Source organism: Balaenoptera musculus, chromosome 8, assembly GCF_009873245.2.
Source record: "Balaenoptera musculus isolate JJ_BM4_2016_0621 chromosome 8, mBalMus1.pri.v3, whole genome shotgun sequence".
Lineage (NCBI taxonomy): Eukaryota > Metazoa > Chordata > Mammalia > Artiodactyla > Balaenopteridae > Balaenoptera > Balaenoptera musculus.
In genome coordinates, this window is record NC_045792.1 from 99,328,619 (window position 1) to 99,347,788 (window position 19,170).

At 41.6% G+C, this 19,170-nt stretch overlaps 1 protein-coding gene across 1 annotated transcript; it reads left to right on the forward strand.

The window, feature by feature from the left end:
* Positions 1-1,458: 1,458 nt before the first annotated feature.
* Positions 1,459-15,183, forward strand: LOC118899641 (B-lymphocyte antigen CD20-like). Its single transcript, XM_036861411.1, has 7 exons — positions 1,459-1,541; positions 7,550-7,712; positions 8,162-8,281; positions 9,476-9,532; positions 11,038-11,274; positions 12,374-12,475; positions 13,348-15,183. The coding sequence occupies exons 2-7, from the start codon at positions 7,566-7,568 to the stop codon at positions 13,573-13,575; spliced, it is 891 nt and encodes a 296-aa protein (XP_036717306.1). The 5' UTR covers positions 1,459-1,541; positions 7,550-7,565; the 3' UTR covers positions 13,576-15,183.
* The last annotated feature ends 3,987 nt before the right edge of the window (positions 15,184-19,170 follow it).

Here is a 19,170-nt window from a genome sequence, read left to right on the forward strand (position 1 = left end):
AAGTTCTGACCTGCTCCCACAGCCACTAAAATGAAGGCACACTCCTCCAGCCACCCGTCATCCAGGACTCAAACCTCCGGCCTCACAATCGTCCACAACTCAGACCCTGTGTCATTAGCATCCCTACACCACCAACCATTCAAGCACTTCAGCAGGTATTCATAGACCCACAACCGGAACCTTAAATGGGTGGCGGATCTTGTGTTTCCACTTCTCTTCTCTCTATAGCATTAATGAGAGGTGACCGCCGGGCTCCTACCTGTGTACACTTGATGACAGCAAGTTCTCTATTCAAACGTTAGCCTGTCCCACTAACAAACTGCTCCAATGGTGGGTGGGGAGATGGCATTTTTTTCTATGTTGCCCCCAAATCAGCCTCTCCAGAACGACTTTTACCCATTGGTTCCAACCCTCTGATTCCAAACCATCTTAAAGAAAAGAGAGGCAGAGGGAGAAATAGAGAAGAGAGGAGAGAGAAGATATGAATTAACCTCAGATTCAGCAACAGAGCTGCCATGTTTCAGCCCTTTAGACTAGGCAAACGATTACCTAACTACAGCCCTAGGTCGCTAATGAAATACATCAATGGATAAGAAAATTACAAAGTAAGAAAAATCCAAAATATGAACATAAAGGTTGTATATGGTAGGGCGGCGGATACAATACCTTTGGGCAAAACTTTCTTTGATTCGTCTCCCAAATGTTTACTCTCCTGGCCACCAGCTTCCTCCGTTTCCTCACCTGATCTAGTGCTGGGCTTGACGGCCACACAGCTCTGGCCCCGACTGAAAAGAGAGGGGACGCAAGGGTACTAGACAGATGGAGGGAAAAGGTGGGTTTGTAGGTAAAAGTACTATTTCAATGTACATTCCAAAATATGGAACTCTTGCCTCAAGCTTCTGGGGACATGTTCCACAGCACCAAAATATATTTTTAGGCCATTTCTACTAAATTCAACACGAGACATACACGGTCCCACTCGAACCCTAAGTGTGGGCAAATGAGGATGACATTTGAAGAGGATACACACAACACTTCCAAGGGTACGGGCTTAATAATTCTTGAATCTCTCTGCATGGATGCCTCCTTCCCGCCTACCCACTCCTAAACAAGTAACAGAAAAAGGTAAAAGTCCTAACAGCCCATCTTTGCAGAATTTCTAGAGCCCTTCGTGCCCTTGGGGACCCCCCCATCCACACCTGCTTACAGGGTGGGGGCCTACACAGTTCTTCTAATTCAGGCAGTGTAAAGTACGCCCGGCAGTCCCCTGGGATCTTTTTCAAGAAGTGAAACCTCCTGGTAAGGCAGAAACTTTTTTGTATATCCTCTCCGGCTCTGATAAGTGTGTATTAAACTGAAGTAATTGGGGCGAAACCCAAGGTAGCAGAAGCCACTAATTTCCTGTCACCTGGTATCTATCAGTGATCCTAGGCCTGGCCCATCTCACTCGCCCGCTGTGTACTTGAAAACCTAGCTGTCTAAGTGAACTCAGCAGCAAGCATCCACGTCAGCCCTTGAGCCTTAAGACCTTGGAGACTCAGGTAAGGAATCCATTTGCTTTGTTTAAGTGACTAAAAGGGAGTGACAGATAAGGCATAGGATGGTTTGGGAGACTGGAGATTCTTGGCTTTAATTCTAGGGCTTCCCTGGTCAGGTCTTCTGATAGTGTCATCGTTTGAGGAAGGGTGATACCAAGGCCTGCTGTCCACCTACTACCTGAACCACTCACTCTCTCTCTCTCTCTCTCTCTCTCTCTCTCTCTCTCTCTCGAATGACCCTGGCCAATCTACAAAAGTAGTAAATTGCCACATGTAGATTAAAGCATGGTTACTACCTGCTGGGCTCAAACCTGAGCTCTACCATCAACAAGCCATATAACCTCAGGCAAGTTACTAAACCTCTATGTTCCTCGGTTTCCTCACCTATAAAGTGGGGGCAATAGTAATACCCACTGCGTTATGAAGAATAAATGAGCTAAAATCCTGACGCTCTTACAACAGCCTCGAACCAAATAAGAAAATAAACAGTCACGGCTGTAATGAAAATAACTCCACGCCTCTCACTTTAAATGCTTTTGTCTCCAAAGCTATCCCACTAAATGTGAATACCCCTAGACGTTGTTAAGCCTCTCAGGAGAACATTTTCTGGAGGGGATTGGTGGACACCAAATCGAGCACAAAACCCTGCCTCAAATCCATCACAGAAACCGAGAGAGTGGGCACTGGATCTTCCTCTAGGAAGATCTGATGAAAGCTTACAAAGACGATCTCTAACCCTGCCATCATTGTCTCCTGAAACCAGTATATAACATTCCCTTCCCCTGTTTCCCATAACATGGCTTGATCGCACTGATTGACCGGTGAGATGAAATTAATCACCTTTTGGTCCGACATCCTGAGTGTCCGTAAACCTGTCCCGAGGAAGTAGTTCAGTTTAATGTTCAGTTTACCATTTCTTGAGCTCATAGTGTGTAGGAAACAGGATCCCTGTGTAATCCTAGTAATGCGTTCCCAAAAGGAATTTACACTCCGTTAGAGGGACTAACAATATGACATGAGAAAGAAAACCCTTGGTGACAAGTAAGGAATGCAAACAGCTGTGGGCTTTGAAGGAGAATTCCTGGCCAGAAAGAGCCTCGGGTGATGTGAATGTCTGATGGGCAGTGGCACTGAAAGTGAAAGGGGTGGGAGGAGAAGCATTTCAAAGTTGAGAGGGTTCAAGGACGAAAGAGGGAGCCGCATCCAGACCAGTGGCTCCGTGGGGAGTAGTGGGATGTGAGCTTAAGAAATTACGTAGAGGCTGTGAGCGACCAGGTAAAGGGTTTCCCCCGCAGGCAATGACAGATCGGAGATGAGTTCAAGTTCAGGAAGAGCGTAACTTCAGCAGGGATTTAAGGGAGTCTGATCTAGCTGCCTTGTGGAGGATGGGTTAGAAAAGAGAGAGACGGAAGGTAGAAAAGCAAGATTTCTGTGCTAAACCAGCAGAGGAAATGAGAGGAGAGGAAATGAGAGTCAAACTCATGAGGTGACACTGGCACCTGCAAAATAAGATACTTTACAGAGGTAGAAGTTGCCTGACTTAGCCATCGGTTCCACGTGGGAGATGAAGGAGCTGGAGAGGAATACGGCTCCAACTTTTTAAGCCTGGGTGACAGGGATACAGATGTGAAGCCATCCGAGGGATGATGCCTGGCTTCGCAGCACGTTCTTTCTCTCGTGGAGCTTTTATGCCCCCACCTCGCAGCATGCGGGGTCGTAGTGGCATGCAGGATCTTGGTGGCCTGCAGGATCTTAGTTCCCCAACCAGGGATCAGACCTGTGCCCCCTGCAGTAGAAGCACAGAGTCTTAACCACTGGACTGCCAGGGAAGTCCCTGCAACACAGTCTTTGAAGAAGGCAGTTTCACCTGAGTGGCTCTGGCAGGACGCAGCCGCCAAGTGTCGAGGAGTGAGTGGGTAGTGAGGAAGTGGAAGCAGAGAGGGAGCTTTTAAGAAGCTGGGAGTATAGGACTGGGGAAACTGGGCAGTGGCTGGGACAGTCCTGGATTAAAGGAAGGGGTTTTGGGACTGGGGAGACACTGCAGCACATTTTAATCATGACAAAGGTTCCAGTGATGATAATTATTCTTTGAGCCTTTAGTAGTTTATAAATTGCAAATTATCTCATGTTCTCAAAACAAAACTTTGAATAGAGAGATCAGATCACAAAGGTAGCAAGCAACAGAGCTAGGGCTAGCTCTTCCTGCTCCATACTCCCCAAATATAGCAAGAGGTTGAAGATGCAACCAATCTCTTTGAAGGACTAACGTCACGGTAGAAGGAGACGGGCTGTAGAGCAAAGGCAGAGGAAAAGGAAGTATTAAGAACATTATTCCTCAGAGACAAGCGCACAGGAGGCCACAAGGGATAAAAATGCAAAACTATCTGAGCGGCAAAGGAGGAAGTGGAGGTAACAAGAGCTGGGCAGCTTTGAACTTCTGAGTAAATGATGGAATTATTAGACCCTAAAAGTCATCATTCAAACCAAAGCCCATAAACGCTGTGAGATCTTCTTCAGTAGAAGGACACGGAAATAGTGGTGCCTTTTACAAACCCAAGAAGATTTGCAGAAATTGCTGTAATAAAACAGGGCAGTGTCTGATAAACTGAGTCCTGATTTTAGTATAGTTCAGTGATAATAAAATCTTATGACCACATTTTGACCAATGTGATCAGTAACCACTACTAGTGTACCAATTAGTCTTTGAGCATTGAGTCTTTGAGTTGGGACAAACAGTCATGGTGAACAATTAAAAAAAATATATATATAGGGTAAGGCTACAGGAATCTACAATAACCTGATGAGTGTGTGGTCTAGTTTCATATATTCCCATAGAATAAAATGAATAAAATCTTTCATTACCCAGTCAGTCTACAATGACCTGGCATGCATATATATATACACACACACACACATATGCCATAAAAAATGAAGTAGCATAGAGAAACAAGTATGTTTGTGTTTATAAACTATTTTACAGTAGTATGTGTTGAAGGCTTTGTAGAAATATAGCTGCCATAGTGAGACATCATTTTAAGAGAAATAAAATATTCCCCTCCAATGGTCATTACTGCCATTAGTCATGGCAGACAAAGCCCAAGTAGGACTTGTTTACATAAAAGGTTTATCTCACTAATAATACAGACACAGCCTTAGGCAGATGAAAAGTGAGGAGAAATTAAAACAATGGGAGTCCAATCATCTCCTTCTGTCCAGATAATTGATGACCTTTGCTTTTTAAATTGTCCTCATTAAAATGAGCCCTCTGGGGCTTCCCTGGTGGCGCAGTGGTTGAGAATCTGCCTGCTAACACAGGGCACACGGGTTCGAGCCCTGGTCTGGGAAGATCCCACATGCCGCGGAGCAACTAGGCCCGTGAGCCACAATTTACTGAGCCTGTGCGTCTGGAGCCTGTGCTCCGCAACAAGAGAGGCCGCGACAGTGAGAGGCCCGCGCACCGCGATGGGGAGTGGCCCCCGCTTGCCACAACTAGAGAAAGCCCTTGCACAGAAACGAAGACCCAACACACCCAAAAATAAATACATAAATAAATAAATTAAAAAAAAAAAAAGAGCCCTCTGGAGAGGAGTGTGGTAACCTCAGCTCATTCCATACTTACCGTGGGAAAATTAATTAACCTCTCAGAACCCCCATTTCCACACCTGCAGAAAAAAAAAAATGCCCACTTCGTAGGGAAGGTGTGGGAGAGTGGGAACTAAGTAGCACAGAGTGGGTGCTCAGTGAACAACTCTGACTATGTGGTCCAGCCCGAGGTGCAGCAGAAAAAGCACGAGCCTCCGAGCCCTAGGGGCTGCCTTTCTGGTTTGGCTCCATCACTAAGCGCAAGGTCTTTAACAAGGCATGTCTCATCCTTGGGCCACAGTTTCCTCATTTATCAAATGAACGGAATGGTTTCTGAGGTTCTGACTGGCCCTAAAAACTCTGCCTGAATCCGTCTGTAAAAACCTTAGTGGTCTATATTAAAATATTCCCTCTTGCTGGTGGTCTCGTGGGGTGGTTTGTGGTGCAAAGCAGATCCCTAAGACCACATGACATCTGGTAATCCAGGGCTGGGGCAAAATCAAGTGTGAAGCACCCACAGCCTCCCCTCTGCCCCTTCAGCCATGGCCCAGACAGATACTCTGTTTTCAACTGATTTATAGTCACCCAAATCGCACATCTATTTGAAGGAAAAGGAAGAGATTCATAAGTGAAAGGCTGAATTCCTATTCCCCACGGGGGACAAAGCAGCCTGGTACCACAGATACCTTGTTGGCTAGGTCCAAGCCCTCGTTTTAAATCTCTGATGGCTGTGTAACTTTGAACAAGTTACCTAACTTCTCGGTGCCCTTGTTACCCTTTCTACAAAACAGAGGCAACGATTCATCCCTTGTCTACCCTGTGAGGCTCAGATGAGATGCCAGATGTGAAACGTCTCTGTTACTAGGAAGTGGGTACAGATGTGAGGCCTGGGAGACTCCCGAGCCCCTGTCTTCCAGCATACCTGCAGGTGCCCAGCCCTGTGTGACTTCAGGGAGATAAGCAAGCTGGACAGACAGCCTTGGCCTCCAAGGCCCCTTACATGACTTACAGTCAGTAAAGACAAGACCAAAACTGTGTCCCTAAAGAGAGATTTCCAGGGCCCAGGAAAGACCCAACAGAATTCATGTAAGTAACTGACATAAAGAAATGAATACTGAAGGGAATCACATGATGAAGAAGGTAGAACAGTCTTAAAATGTTAGAGCTGGAAAGGGACATTTCTATTCAGAAATTGATCATGAATTCGAAGGACAAATAGCATTTACTACTTTCTGCCTGTGTACTAGGCACTTTCACTTATGTTAACTTATTTATTTCTCACAACATGTCTCTGAAAGGGGTATTGTTCTCATTTTTCAGATGGGAAAAATAGAAACTACTGCTCCTAAAGGTAAAAATATTAAGAACAAGAACAAGAACAAAAGCAGCTAATAATGATTCAAACATGGGTGCTTTGCATACATTTACTTCGTCAATAATATTCATGAAGAAACTACTAAATCCAGGCATAATTTTAAATACTAAACAAGAGAGAACACAAGGAATTTCTATTCTAGTGGGGAGAGACTGACAGTAAACAAGCAAGCAAATACAGTAATTCCTCACAGTGATAAGTGCTACCAAATAAATAAAATGGGATGTTGTGAGAGAGACGCATTGTGGACTGAGGGTTCAGGAAAGGCTTCTTTGAGAGGCTGACATTTGAGCTATCCCTGAACGGAAAGAAACCAGCCATGCACGCACCATCAGCCCATTTAAGTCTCACAGCAACCCTATGAGATAAGAATGATTACTATCCCCATTTTACAGTTGAAGAAGTTGAGGCCCAGAGAGTTTAAAGAACTTACCCAGAGTTTCACGGCAAATAGAAGAATCATGATCTAAACGTAGGCAGTCTGATTCAGAGGCCACAGTCTTACACAGAACCTTCAAGAGCCTCCTTGAAGTGATTTACTCAAGGTGGCAGAGTTAGTGGGAGGGGGGAAGACTGAATCGGCCCCTCTCGACTCCAACAGTCTTCACCATCCTCCATCATGGTGACTCTGGCCCATCCCAATGGACTAAAGCAGGTAAGCAAAGGGACAAGGACGAGCCCACACAAAACACATTTTCCAATATTAAAGCACAAGAAAAGCAGCCAGAAATGACAGACACACAGAACATACAGAATATGAGTATGATGTTCTCTACAAAGAGAAAACATGTCCCAAATGTGGCTGTCAGGAATACTGGCAGGGAGTCCCCGGGCCCATAAACCCTTGCATGAGATGCCTCCTCCGGATCCTGTCTTAGAACATGGCAGGAGGCCTTGCTTTAGATCCAAAGTCACTAGGAAGAGGCCGTGCCTGCCATCAGTGACACCCACAGAGAGAATACAGAGGAAAGTATTCAGGTGCACAACACGAGATAAAAGACTGCCAAGAATCCTGTTCTCTCTCTCCTCATTTTATTATTTGTTTTATTTTTAGGACTTTTGAGGGTGAAATGACGACGCCCAGGAATTCCATGAGTGGGGCTTTCCCAGCAGGCCCTATTGCCATGCAGCCTGTTCAGAAACTAATTCCCAGGAGGGTGCCTTCAGTGGTGGGCGCCACACAGAGCTTCTTCATGAGGGAATCTAAGGCTTTGGGGGTAAGTCAGTTGCCTTCCATTCCACATCCTAGGGACTCTCTGGCCTACAGAAGCAGATGCTGTAGGCCAGGTACAAAATTCAATCCGACTGGAAGGTATTTGATCCCACCTGAGGTGATCTTTATGTCTGGCACAGTGGGCCAAATCAGGGACGTACAGAGAGATTATCATGATGATCTTATGCCCCCACTTGATCTTGAGGCTTGCATAGTTAGGGGTCTCCCATCCCAGTTCATCACCAGCACACCACATATACCTGCCTTGGAAATGCCCCAGGTGGTGGGGAAAATGAATCGGAACGAGACAAAGGTCTTGGCACCTTCACCGCTTGCTTTGGACATCTTACACAGCCCCATCCAGGTCAGGAACCAGGGCTTCCGGCCTCACCTTCGCTTTCTGACTTGACGATGACTTCAGTTCATCCATCAGTGCCCCTATTCTCTCCCCAGGCTGTCCAGATTATGAATGGGCTCTTCCACATTGCCCTGGGTGGCCTCCTGTTGATCCACGTGGAGGTCTATGCACCCATCTGTGTAACTTTGTGGTACCCTCTATGGGGAGGCATTATGGTGAGTAAAAATTAACAACCATTTGGGGAGTGATACAGACAAAAAGGTTAAAAAGCTCCACAGGAATATACCAGATTATTTCTGTGTTGAGGAAGGCATAGGAGTAGGGAATAGGTTATCTGGTTGATGTGATTTAGTGGAAAGAGAGGTCGACTACACCGAGCATGAATCCCATGGCTGGGAGTCAGTGGTCATGCTTCATGGGAATTCAGAGAAAGCTGCCCGACATGGATCTACACAGGGAGGAAAGATTCTCAAAGCAGGACCTCTCCAAAGTCAATGTCTGGCACGAAGTGGGCTGGGTACTAGACATTAGGACTGTAGAGCATGGTGTTTCAGAAAGCAAGAGGGTGCAGGAGTATCCCACTTCCTCCCACCTGGCCCTTCTTCCCTACAATTCTCTTTAGTTACTATCTCACGTGATGAAATTAGTCCCATCCCAAACAAATCTCCTCTCACTTATCAGCAGAGCAGTACTCCTTATGGCTGTTTCATGTGCATGTTTTCCAAGCTTGTAACCCTGTCTGGATGTGGTATGGGACAGAGATGTTTTCATCACCATTACACCTTCATAGATGCGACTATGAAGACAGGTCCAGGATTGAAATTTTCAGAACAAGGAGAGATGGATTAGTGCAAGAGTTTCCTCCATCTTACAGCTTGAATAGTAGAAAAGGAAGATGAGAAAGAATGACCACTTCCTGTAGCAGCAGCCCACGTTTTAATGAAGTGCCTACGACATTCAGGCCAAGTACTTCTTCTACATCAATTCACTCATCATTGCCAGCAACGCCATTTAAAACACTGTGAACTCCAAAGAGCAATTCCCCAAATTAAAAAAAGGAAAACTGAAAATAAAACTTTTAAATTCACAGTGTGAGTACTAATTGACATGGAAATGTGAATTCTGCCTCTGGTCTTACTATATTCCTAGTCACAGCTCCCCATTTGATTGAATAAAAGGCACGGACTGAATGTGATTGAGCCTGAATAAAGGAGAAATATGCTGAAAAATGAATAAATCCATTAAAAAGGACTGAATAGTTTAGTGAAAGTGGTTGCAAGTGTGGATAGCTTTTTTACAACCGGTTCTCAATGTTAAAAAGTGATCTCCTTCTCTGCCCCCCTCTCTCTCTCTGCTGCTTCTCCCATCTCGCCCCCGCCTTTCCCCACCCACCACCTCTCTTTTTACAGTATATCATTTCTGGATCACTCCTGGCAGCAGTAGAGAACAACTCCATGAAGAGTTTGGCAAGTAATCGTATGTCCTTCTTTCCCACACATCAGAGAAGTAGCTATTTTCTCAGTTGAAAACAAGGACCCTTGAAGACCTTTGGAGTTACAGTAGCACTGAGTTATCGCTCAATCCTAAAAAGCAAAAGATCCTCTATGATGCTGTTGTGATTTTATTCATAAAAAACATGGAAATGAGATACTCATGGAAACAGAATTAAAGGCAGATCGTTGAAGAGCATGCTTATGGTCTTAGGAATGTGAGATGCTGTGTGAGACTGAGATCTCTTTGAAAATCTTGTCATTTATCTCAGACCAGCATTTAGGAACACTGTCTAATCAATGCTATGACTGACTCAAGTCCTAGGTAACCTTCAGCTATAACCCTGAGCAAGTCAGTTTACCCCTATGTACCTCTGAATTTTAACCTATAAAATGGAGATAATAGTCCTTGCTATCGTATGAAACTCTCCTGAGGATAAAATGGAGTAATATATATGAGGGTGCTTCAGAGGCTATAAAGAGCTAGAGTGGTCCTGTTCATATAACCCCTCAGGACACATTTACACCCAGGAAGAACCCCTGATTCTGTACAGGTCAAGAGCTTACCAGCAAGCTTCCTTCTTCAACTTTTCTCCACTTACTAAGCTATTACTAATTTGAGTCACTTCCGAAGTCAATGGGAGATTGAGGAGATTGAGATGGCTCCTCTTTAGAGGTGGTCTGACAAACTCAGTTTGGGGGAAAAGAAAAACTGTTTATGAAGATCAAGTTGTATTTATTCTCCAAATACAGTCAGTTCTACTGACTTGCCATCTGTAGGTCATACAACCAGGGATGAAATATGTGTGTCTTAAGATAATCATCAATAACCCCACACCATTATGGTACTTTTTGCACATATCTTCCTGTTTCGAACTTTTATCATCCCGGCAAAGTAGCACATTCACACTGACATCCTCTTACCTGTGCTACCCGGAGACATCAGCCTTACTTGTAATTTGAAAGATGATTGACTGGGGCTGACTGCAACCTGTGTCAACAGGGAGGGAATAGGTGTTACTATTTGCTTGTTTCCACTTGATGGTACAGACCTAGAGGGGTCTATCTGCTCTTTCCCTACCTATACCCACAATACCATCCTGCTTCACTGTGATATAATCTGAATACTATTCATTTCATTTACTCAACAATTGTGTATTGAATGCCTACTAGTATTCTGGTGGCAGTGGCAGTGAAAGGAAGTACAAGGATCACTCCTAGGATGTTTTCTTGATGAACTGATTGGATGGTGGTGACATAAATGAGAAGGGGAAATCTGAGAAAGGGACAAGCTTCAGACGTGAAGGTTTTCATTTTATAGTGAAAAAGAGACTAAAAACAACTGAGAGAAATAGAGCTTAGTATGATTTAGGTGTAGTACGTTTCTGAGTCAGGGGAATGGAATCTGGAATTCCTTCCTAGCTTATATTCTTCAATTGGTAATTAAACTCAATTAATAAATCTTTATGTCTCTATTTCAGGTCAGAGGGAGAATAATAATGAACTCATTGAGCCTCTTTGCTGCTATTTCTGGAATAATTTTTTTGATCATGGACATATTTAATCTGACAATTTCCCATTTTTTTAAAATGGAGAGTCTGAACCTTACTAAGGCTCCCACACCACATATTAACATATACAACTGTGAACCAGCTAACCCCACTGAGAAAAACTCTCTATCTATGCAATATTGTGACAGCATACGGTTTTTGTTCTTGGTAAGTGTGAAACTGGATGTATTTTCAGGGAAGAAGTATGGCATTTTTCTTATGACCATCAACTCTAGATCCAGACTGTCTGTGTCTGCTACTTAGTGCCTATATGGCGTTGAGAAAGAATTCTGATCACACTGTCTCATTTTTTTCAACTGTAAAATGGGGAAGGTAATAGTATTTACTGTTTATAGTATTTATAGGGCTGTTTTGAGGGATGAGTTAATACATGGAAAGCACTTAGAACAGTGTCTGGTACATAGAAAGTGCTATTTAAGTGTTTGCTTTAACATTTATTATTATTATATTATTAACAGAATATTTATTATTATTATTATTATTGATTAAGATGAACACTGAAGAACCTAAGTTGTAATAAACATCATTTGCCTCAAGGAGTTTTTAGTGTAGAGTTTGAAGGGGAAAAAAATGCATCTCCCAAGTGTGGAGAGATTTCCTTAGTGCGATACCATACCACCTAAAGCTGGATACAGTTCAATTGGGGACTCAATAATTGTTCTTGCCTACACAGAATTGATTCTTCAACTAATTATTACTGCTTTACTTTCTTTTTTTTTTTAAAGGAATTCCTTTATTTTTATTTATTTATTTATTTTTGGCTGTGTTGGGTCTTCGTTTCTGTGCAAGGGCTTTCTCCAGTTGCGGCAAGCGGGGGCCACTCTTCATCGCGGTGCGCGGGCCTCTCACTATCGCGGCCTCTCTTGTTGCGGAGCACAGGCTCCAGACGCACAGGCTCAGTAGTTGTGGCTCACGGGCCCAGTTGCTCCGCGGCATATGGGATCTTCCCAGACCAGGGCTCGAACCCGTGTGCCCTGCATTGGCAGGCAGATTCTCAACCACTGCGCCACCAGGGAAGCCCTACTGCTTTACTTTCTGTCAGCAACATGCACTATCTGTTATGTGCCAGGGGTTGTGCTAAGGGTTAGGGTTATGCAGATACTAGCAGTTCTCACAGTCAGTCATTATTTCCCTAAAGAATTGATCTTTTAATCATTTACTTTTAGTCAACAGTCATTTACTGAGCACCAACCATATTCTTATATTTTCATTATTACATTTTCACCCTCATTTTTCTGTTCTTCAGGGCAATTTTGCAGTGATGCTCCTCTTTGCCTTCCTCCAAAAACTTGTGACAGCTGGCACTGTTGAGAATGAATGGAAAAAAATATGCTCCAGACCCAAAGCTGTAAGTAGAAGCCATGCTGTTCACAAACTCCCTGTAGGAAAATCACATCTACAAAGAGTCATTTATGGAGAGTGTAATCTGATGAGCCTGGGAACATCATGAAAAGTTATCCTAGCATATTTCTGGAAAGCAGAAAATACCAGTAATGGAGAAAAATGTCTTGAAATCTGAAATAAGTTTAAAGGTTAGACAGAGGATACAGTCCTATGCTGTGTGCATCCTCTTACTAGCCTTGCTGGACTTCAAGTCATCCCTCTTGACTTCAGAATTCCATACTTAATGCATAAAAACAGGATGACTGAAGGCTGATTAAAGCCACTATTTCTTCCACCTCATTTCTCAGTATTCCCTTCTCCTCCCCTCTTTCCTTCTAATCCCTCTTCCAAAACAATAGGTTCAAAGAGGCTCCACAATTGGGAGATATGAATATCCCAGTGACAAATCTATTATCAACTGCTTCAGAACCATAGGATGTTAGCTTTGGAAGAGAATTTAGAAATCATCATCAATTCCTTCATTTTGCAGATGAGGAAGACAGGATTGGAGAGAGAAAGTTAACTTTCCCAAGGTTATCTCCAGTAAAGGCCAATCAAAACTAAAATCTAAATTCCCCTATTATTGCAGTGTTATCTCCCAAACACTGTGTGATCATTCCAGGCAAAGTGGCAAGTATCTGCTGGCCTTGAGGACGAGCCTTGATAAGTGATCTGATAAGGATTTGAGCACCTGGGAAATCAATCCTGGTATTGGGAAGCATATAGAAAATAACATAAATAGACTAAAAACCAGGAGGCATTTGATATTCATACAGATTGTTGAGAAATGTGCCAGTGATAAAGGTCAAGAAAAGTTGGTTCAATTTTGTATTCCAGAATGTAGTTCTCCTGTCAGCAGAAGAAAAAAAGGAACAGACAATTGAAATAAAAGAAGAAGTGGTTGAGCAGATTGAAATATCTTCCCAGCCAAAGAACGAAGAGGACATTGAAATTATTCCAGTCCAAGAAGAAGAAGAAGAAGAAGAAGAAGAAACAGAAATAAACTTTCCAGAACCTCCCCAAGATCAGGAAGCCTCACCAATAGAAAATGATAGTGTCCCTTAAACTATTTTTTTTCTGTTTTCTGTTTTCTTTTTTTTTAGACATTAACGTTCACAGCTTCCAAGAGACTTATTTACCCCCATTTCTGAAGGCACTCTGCATGCAGCCTCCATGTCTCTCTGGTCTTTGCATGGAGTGACCACAGCTCCCTTCGCCCCGTCCTCCTTCAGAGGATGAACATAGGCCATTGTAGTAGACTGTATCATCATGTTTCTTGTTTAGGACAGCTTTCTTACGTTAAAAAAATAGGCTGAATAAGGGCTGCAGAATGCGGTTTCTCACTGGCCTGTTCCTTGGATAAGGTGTAGTAGTAGTCACAGCAGTAGTAGTTCGTTTGTTTTTTCATTTTTTCCCTCTGCAGTAGGGAGAATCCGCACCAGATGAAAAATGTAAGTGACTGCTCCATGCCGTCCCTAAGCTATCTTTAATTTCTTCCACATCTACATTTTTCGTAGAGTCTCTTTTGCACCACTGTTTTCAGGAAAGCAAAAAATAATAATGAGGTACAATAAAGAACCCATTCCATCTATCTTTCTATGGGGCTGACACTGTGGCCTCCACACCCCACTGGGGCAGCTCTAAGTGGCCAGTCCTCAGCCCTGTCTTTGTACAAGCAGCACCGCTTACACATCTCCGTCTGTCTTAACTTCCCCTAACTCCTCTTCTAGGCTCTTGGCTGCACTGCCTACCTACTTTTAGCCTTTAGGCAAAGCAAGAAAGAATGATAGAAAAAGTGCCACGAGGAGTACCCAAATTACAAAGGATAATCAATATTTGTATTTGTAGAATATTTTCCAGTTCACTAAGTATTTTATCAAATAATTGCAATTGAGCTTCCATGATCAAGGGAAAAAAAATCCCTATCCCTAATTTACAAATGTTCAAAGAGAAAATAAGAAAATAAATAAGTAAAGGTAATTTGTCAATGGTCATAGCAAGTAATTTTGAGAGCCTGTTTCATATCTAGATCTTCTTATTCAAATGCTATAATGCTTGAAATAACCAAATTGCCTATCCAATGTCTGCATAAACTACTAGAGCCAAGTCAATAGGTTTTATCAGCACCTGCTCTCTGACCAGCATGAAACAGGAGTTGAGAAAGACACAAAAGAGTCAGAAATCAGGTTTTACCCCTTAGGAACAAAAAGACTTAGACATTCACAACCTTTGAAAAATCATTAATATACAATTAGCTGTCAGATTATAGAATGCAGACACTAAGTGCTATAGACATTCTGAGAAAGAAGATCATGCTTGAAAATAACATAATTACTTACGATGCCAAACCTCAGGGAATATTTACCCTATTTCACGATTCTTTTTCATATTCAGAGACGTTACTACCCTACATAGAAAGAATGTTAAACTAGGAAGACGTCACTATAATCTATCAACTACATTTGAGCATTTGCTACATGCTGAGTGCTGCCAGACTCTGGCAGGTACATAGACAATGTAATTTCCACTCTCAGTGCTATTTCCACTTTGACCACCAATGGAAGATATTTCCTGTGATTAGGAAAAAAAATAAAGGAGGTGGGACATTTCTGTTTATGTCCTTGAAAATGGCTTTAAATGAATAAAACTATATGTGTGTTCTCGTCTGCAGCAGATGATTCCAACATGGTGTTTCCCTAATCTTCTTTACTCTTGTATCATTTTGACCATGGGAGGCTCCAGCAGCCTTAAGCTCATATTCACATAATTCCAATCTGGGTTTGAACTGTAAGATGTCAAGACATCGACTATTCACGTCAATATATTCTAACACACACGCATATTCCCGTGGAAAATTTTCCTGGAACAGGTCATTAATAACACATTCCTTGCTGTCTGCGGTCCAGAATGTGACTGGAATATATGGTGGTAGACTAGGACCAGTGCCTGCCTTGGACTAGGGGAAAGGGAAGAGGTTGTGGCAATGGCAGACTCAAGGCAAAATTCAGTGAGAAAAACCTTCAAAAGAGACGATCTTATTTCTATCTCATTTTCTCCACTTCTGAAATATATATGAGGATCCTTCTCCAAACCCATGGTTTCCTTAAGAATTTTAGTTTATTTTATTCATTTTTATGATCTCAAATAATTAGTTTTTTCTGACCTCACATTAACTCCTTATAACGAGACACCGCTGATGTCTACTCTTGAAAAAGAATGAAAATCCTTGCTATGACCTTCTTCCCAATTATCTCTTTGGCAATTTGTTCATAGTAGGGTGACAGACCACCCCACTCTGCTCAGGACTGAGAGATTTCCTGGGATACAGGACTTTTAGTGCTAAAAACCAGATAGTCCAAGGCAAACCAGGATGGTTGATCACCTTAGTTCACAACAGTACATAATTTTATCCAGTTGCAATCACTGCACAGTGTAATCTTTTTAGACTTAAATTTATATCATAAATATGTTTCTTTACTGGTATATAATTTTCTTAAGTATTATTTTTAGTTGCAACTTAGCACTTCACTGAATCAATATAGAATAATTCACCCTTCCTCTATAATTGGATACTTAGCGTATTTCCTTTTTATCTTTTTTTTTTTTTTTTGCAAATCACTTTTATAGCTGCAGAAACCATGAGCAAGAAAGAAACATATTTCCTGTTCTCATTATTCAAAATGTGGTTTCACACATTAGGCCTTGTCGAAGTCCACCAATAGGAAGTACTGGCACTTGTTAAAAACCAGGGAATTCATTTTTATTACACTTTGAGAAGAGCAAAATCCAATACACAGAAATGGTAGCTTGGATTTGATTTGTTTTAAATTCTTGGTACATAACCTAAAACACAAATCGGAAATTTTCCTAAGTCTGTAAACCTTAAAGGGGTTTCCTTTCATTCAAAACCTGGTTATATGTTCTGAGCTAAAGAGGACCAAGCAAAATAAAATGAATATGGTAGAATCATATGGTGGCAAAATCAAAGCTAAGCTAGGATTTTCCCATGGAGTCACATTTGCCCCTTGCTCACCTCTTCCCTTGGTGACTTACTGTAAGAAAATTACTCTTACCTAGTATGCATCCTGCTGCAAGGGAGAACAAAAATCCTAAAGTAAGACACAAACTCATCATTGGGAAATCATTAATTCAATCATCCAAAAGTACTTACTGATCCCAGCCTACCGGTAAGCAAAAATAAGCAAAGTCCTCTCATTTTAGAGCTTACTATCTGGTTGGAAAGACAGACATTAGTAATATATCCATCAGGCACCTACTGTGGGTATGGCATCCTGTTAAGTACAGAGGGTATACCTAAATACAAGAAAAAACCCCTGCCCTCAAAAATCTTACTGCCTAACTAGAGGTGATAAAAACCATATGTATTAAAAGATAAGCAGTAGGGATCCAAGAAAATTCAATGGGAAAAGAATAATCTTTCAAAAAACTGTGGTGGCAAAACTGGGTAGCCACATGCAAAAAAGAATGAAATTGGACACTTACCTCATATCACATACAAAAGTTAACTCAAAATGGATCAGAGGCCTAAATATAAGAGCTAAAACTACAAAACTCTTAGAAGAAAACATAGGTATAAACTTCATAACCTGGGGTTAGGCAATGGTTTCTTAGGTATGACAACAAAAGCATAAACAAATTAAAAAGTGAACATCATCAAAATTAAAAACTTTTGTGCTTCAAAGGGCACTGTAAAGAAAGTGAAAACAACCTACAAAAGGGGAGAAAATATCTGCAAATTATATATCTGATAAGGGTCTAGTATCCAGAATGTATAAAGAAAGCTTACAGCTCAGCAATAAAAAGACAAATAACACATTTAAACTTGGGCAAAGGATTTGAATATATATTTGTCCAAAGAAAATATACAAATGGTCAATAAGCATATGAAAAGACGCTCATCACTAGTCACTAGGGAAATGCAAATCAAAACCACAATGAGATATGACTTCACACCCATGGGGATGCTTATAATCAAAACGAAAGTAACAAGCTTGGTGAGGATTTGGAAAAATTAGAACCCTCATACATTGCTAGTGGTAATGTAAAATGGTGTAGCTGCTTTGAAAAACTGTTTGGCAGTTCCTCAAAAAGCTAAACATAGAGTTACTATAAGGTAAGGCTCATTCTAGAATCAACTTTTTAAAAAATGTCTTAAAAGTACTTATGATTTTTTTTTCTTCTCTTCAAATGTAATACATGCTAGCAACTATACTTCATTAGGGCAGGAGTTGTACCCATCTCTATTTTCTCTTTTATTTATTTATTTTTCAGTGGGCTTTATTTTTCAGAGCAGTTTTAGTTTCATAGCAAAATCGAACAGAAGGTACACAGATTTTCCATTAACCCCCTGTGCCCACACACACACCATTATCAACATCCCCTGCCAGAGTGGAACATTTGTTACAATTGATGAACCTAAACTGACACATCATAATCATCCAAAGTCCATAGATTACATTAGGGTTTACTCTTGGTGTTGTACATTCTTTGGGTTTTGACAAACGTATAAATGCATAATGACACGCACCCACCAATTATAATATCACACAGAATAAATAGTTCACCGCACTAAAAATCCTCTATGTTCTGCCTACTCATCCTTCCTTCCCTCAACCCCTGGCCACCACTGATCTTTTTCCTGTCTCCATAGTTTTGTCTTTTCCAGAACTGTCATATAATTGAAATCATACAGGATTTCTTTTCAGTGCTGAATAGTATTCCATTGTCTGGATGTACCACTGTTTATGTATCCATTAACCTACTGAAGGCCATCTTGGTTGTAACCAAGTTTTAGCAATTATGAATAAAGCTGCTATAAACAAACAAACAAAAAAAAGGTAAGGCTCAGTAGTCCACTACTAGGTATATACCTATGAAAAGTGAAAACACAGGATCACACACAAACTTTTATACAAATGTTCATAGGAGCGTTATTCATAATAGGCAAAAAGTGGAAACAATCCAGAAGTCTATCAACTGATGAATAGATAAAGAAAATGTGGTATATCTATATAATGAAACATTCTTCAGCCATGAAAGGAATGATGTACCGGTACATGTCATAACATACATGAGCCTTAAAAATATCATTTTAAGTACAAGAAGTCAGATATAAGAAACTGTATATTATATGATTCCATTTATATGAAATGCCCATAATAGGTAAATCCATAAAAACAAAAAATAGATATAGGCAGGAGACAGGGGGGGCAGGAGAAACAGAAAGTGACTGTTAATTAGGTTTCCTTTGGCATGATGAAAATATTCTGTAATTATATAATGGTGCAATGATGGTTGCATAATTTTGTGAACATATTAAAAAAACTTTAAGGGCTTCCCTGGTGGCACAGTGGTTGAGAATCTGCCTGCTAATGCAGGGGACACAGGTTCGAGCCCTGGTCTGGGAAGATCCCACATGCCGCGGAGCAACTAGACCCGTAAGCCACAACTACTGCGCCTGCGCGTCTGGAGCCTGTGCTCCGCAACAAGAGAGGCCGCAATAGTGAGAGGCCCGCGCACCACGATGAAGAGTGGCCCCTACTTGTCACAACTAGAGAAAGCCCATGCACAGAAACGAAGACCCAACACAGCCAAAAATTAATTAATTAATTAATTAATTATTAAAAAAAGTAACAAATG

Bases quoted from the DNA above. Each gene is read 5' to 3' on its own strand.
- LOC118899641 (XM_036861411.1), top strand. From the start codon at position 7,566: ATGACGACGCCCAGGAATTCCATGAGTGGGGCTTTCCCAGCAGGCCCT. The intron at 9,533-11,037 runs GCAAGTAATCGT...TCTCTATTTCAG, and splicing joins ACAACTCCATGAAGAGTTTG to GTCAGAGGGAGAATAATAAT. The intron at 11,275-12,373 runs GTAAGTGTGAAA...TCTGTTCTTCAG, and splicing joins GCATACGGTTTTTGTTCTTG to GGCAATTTTGCAGTGATGCT.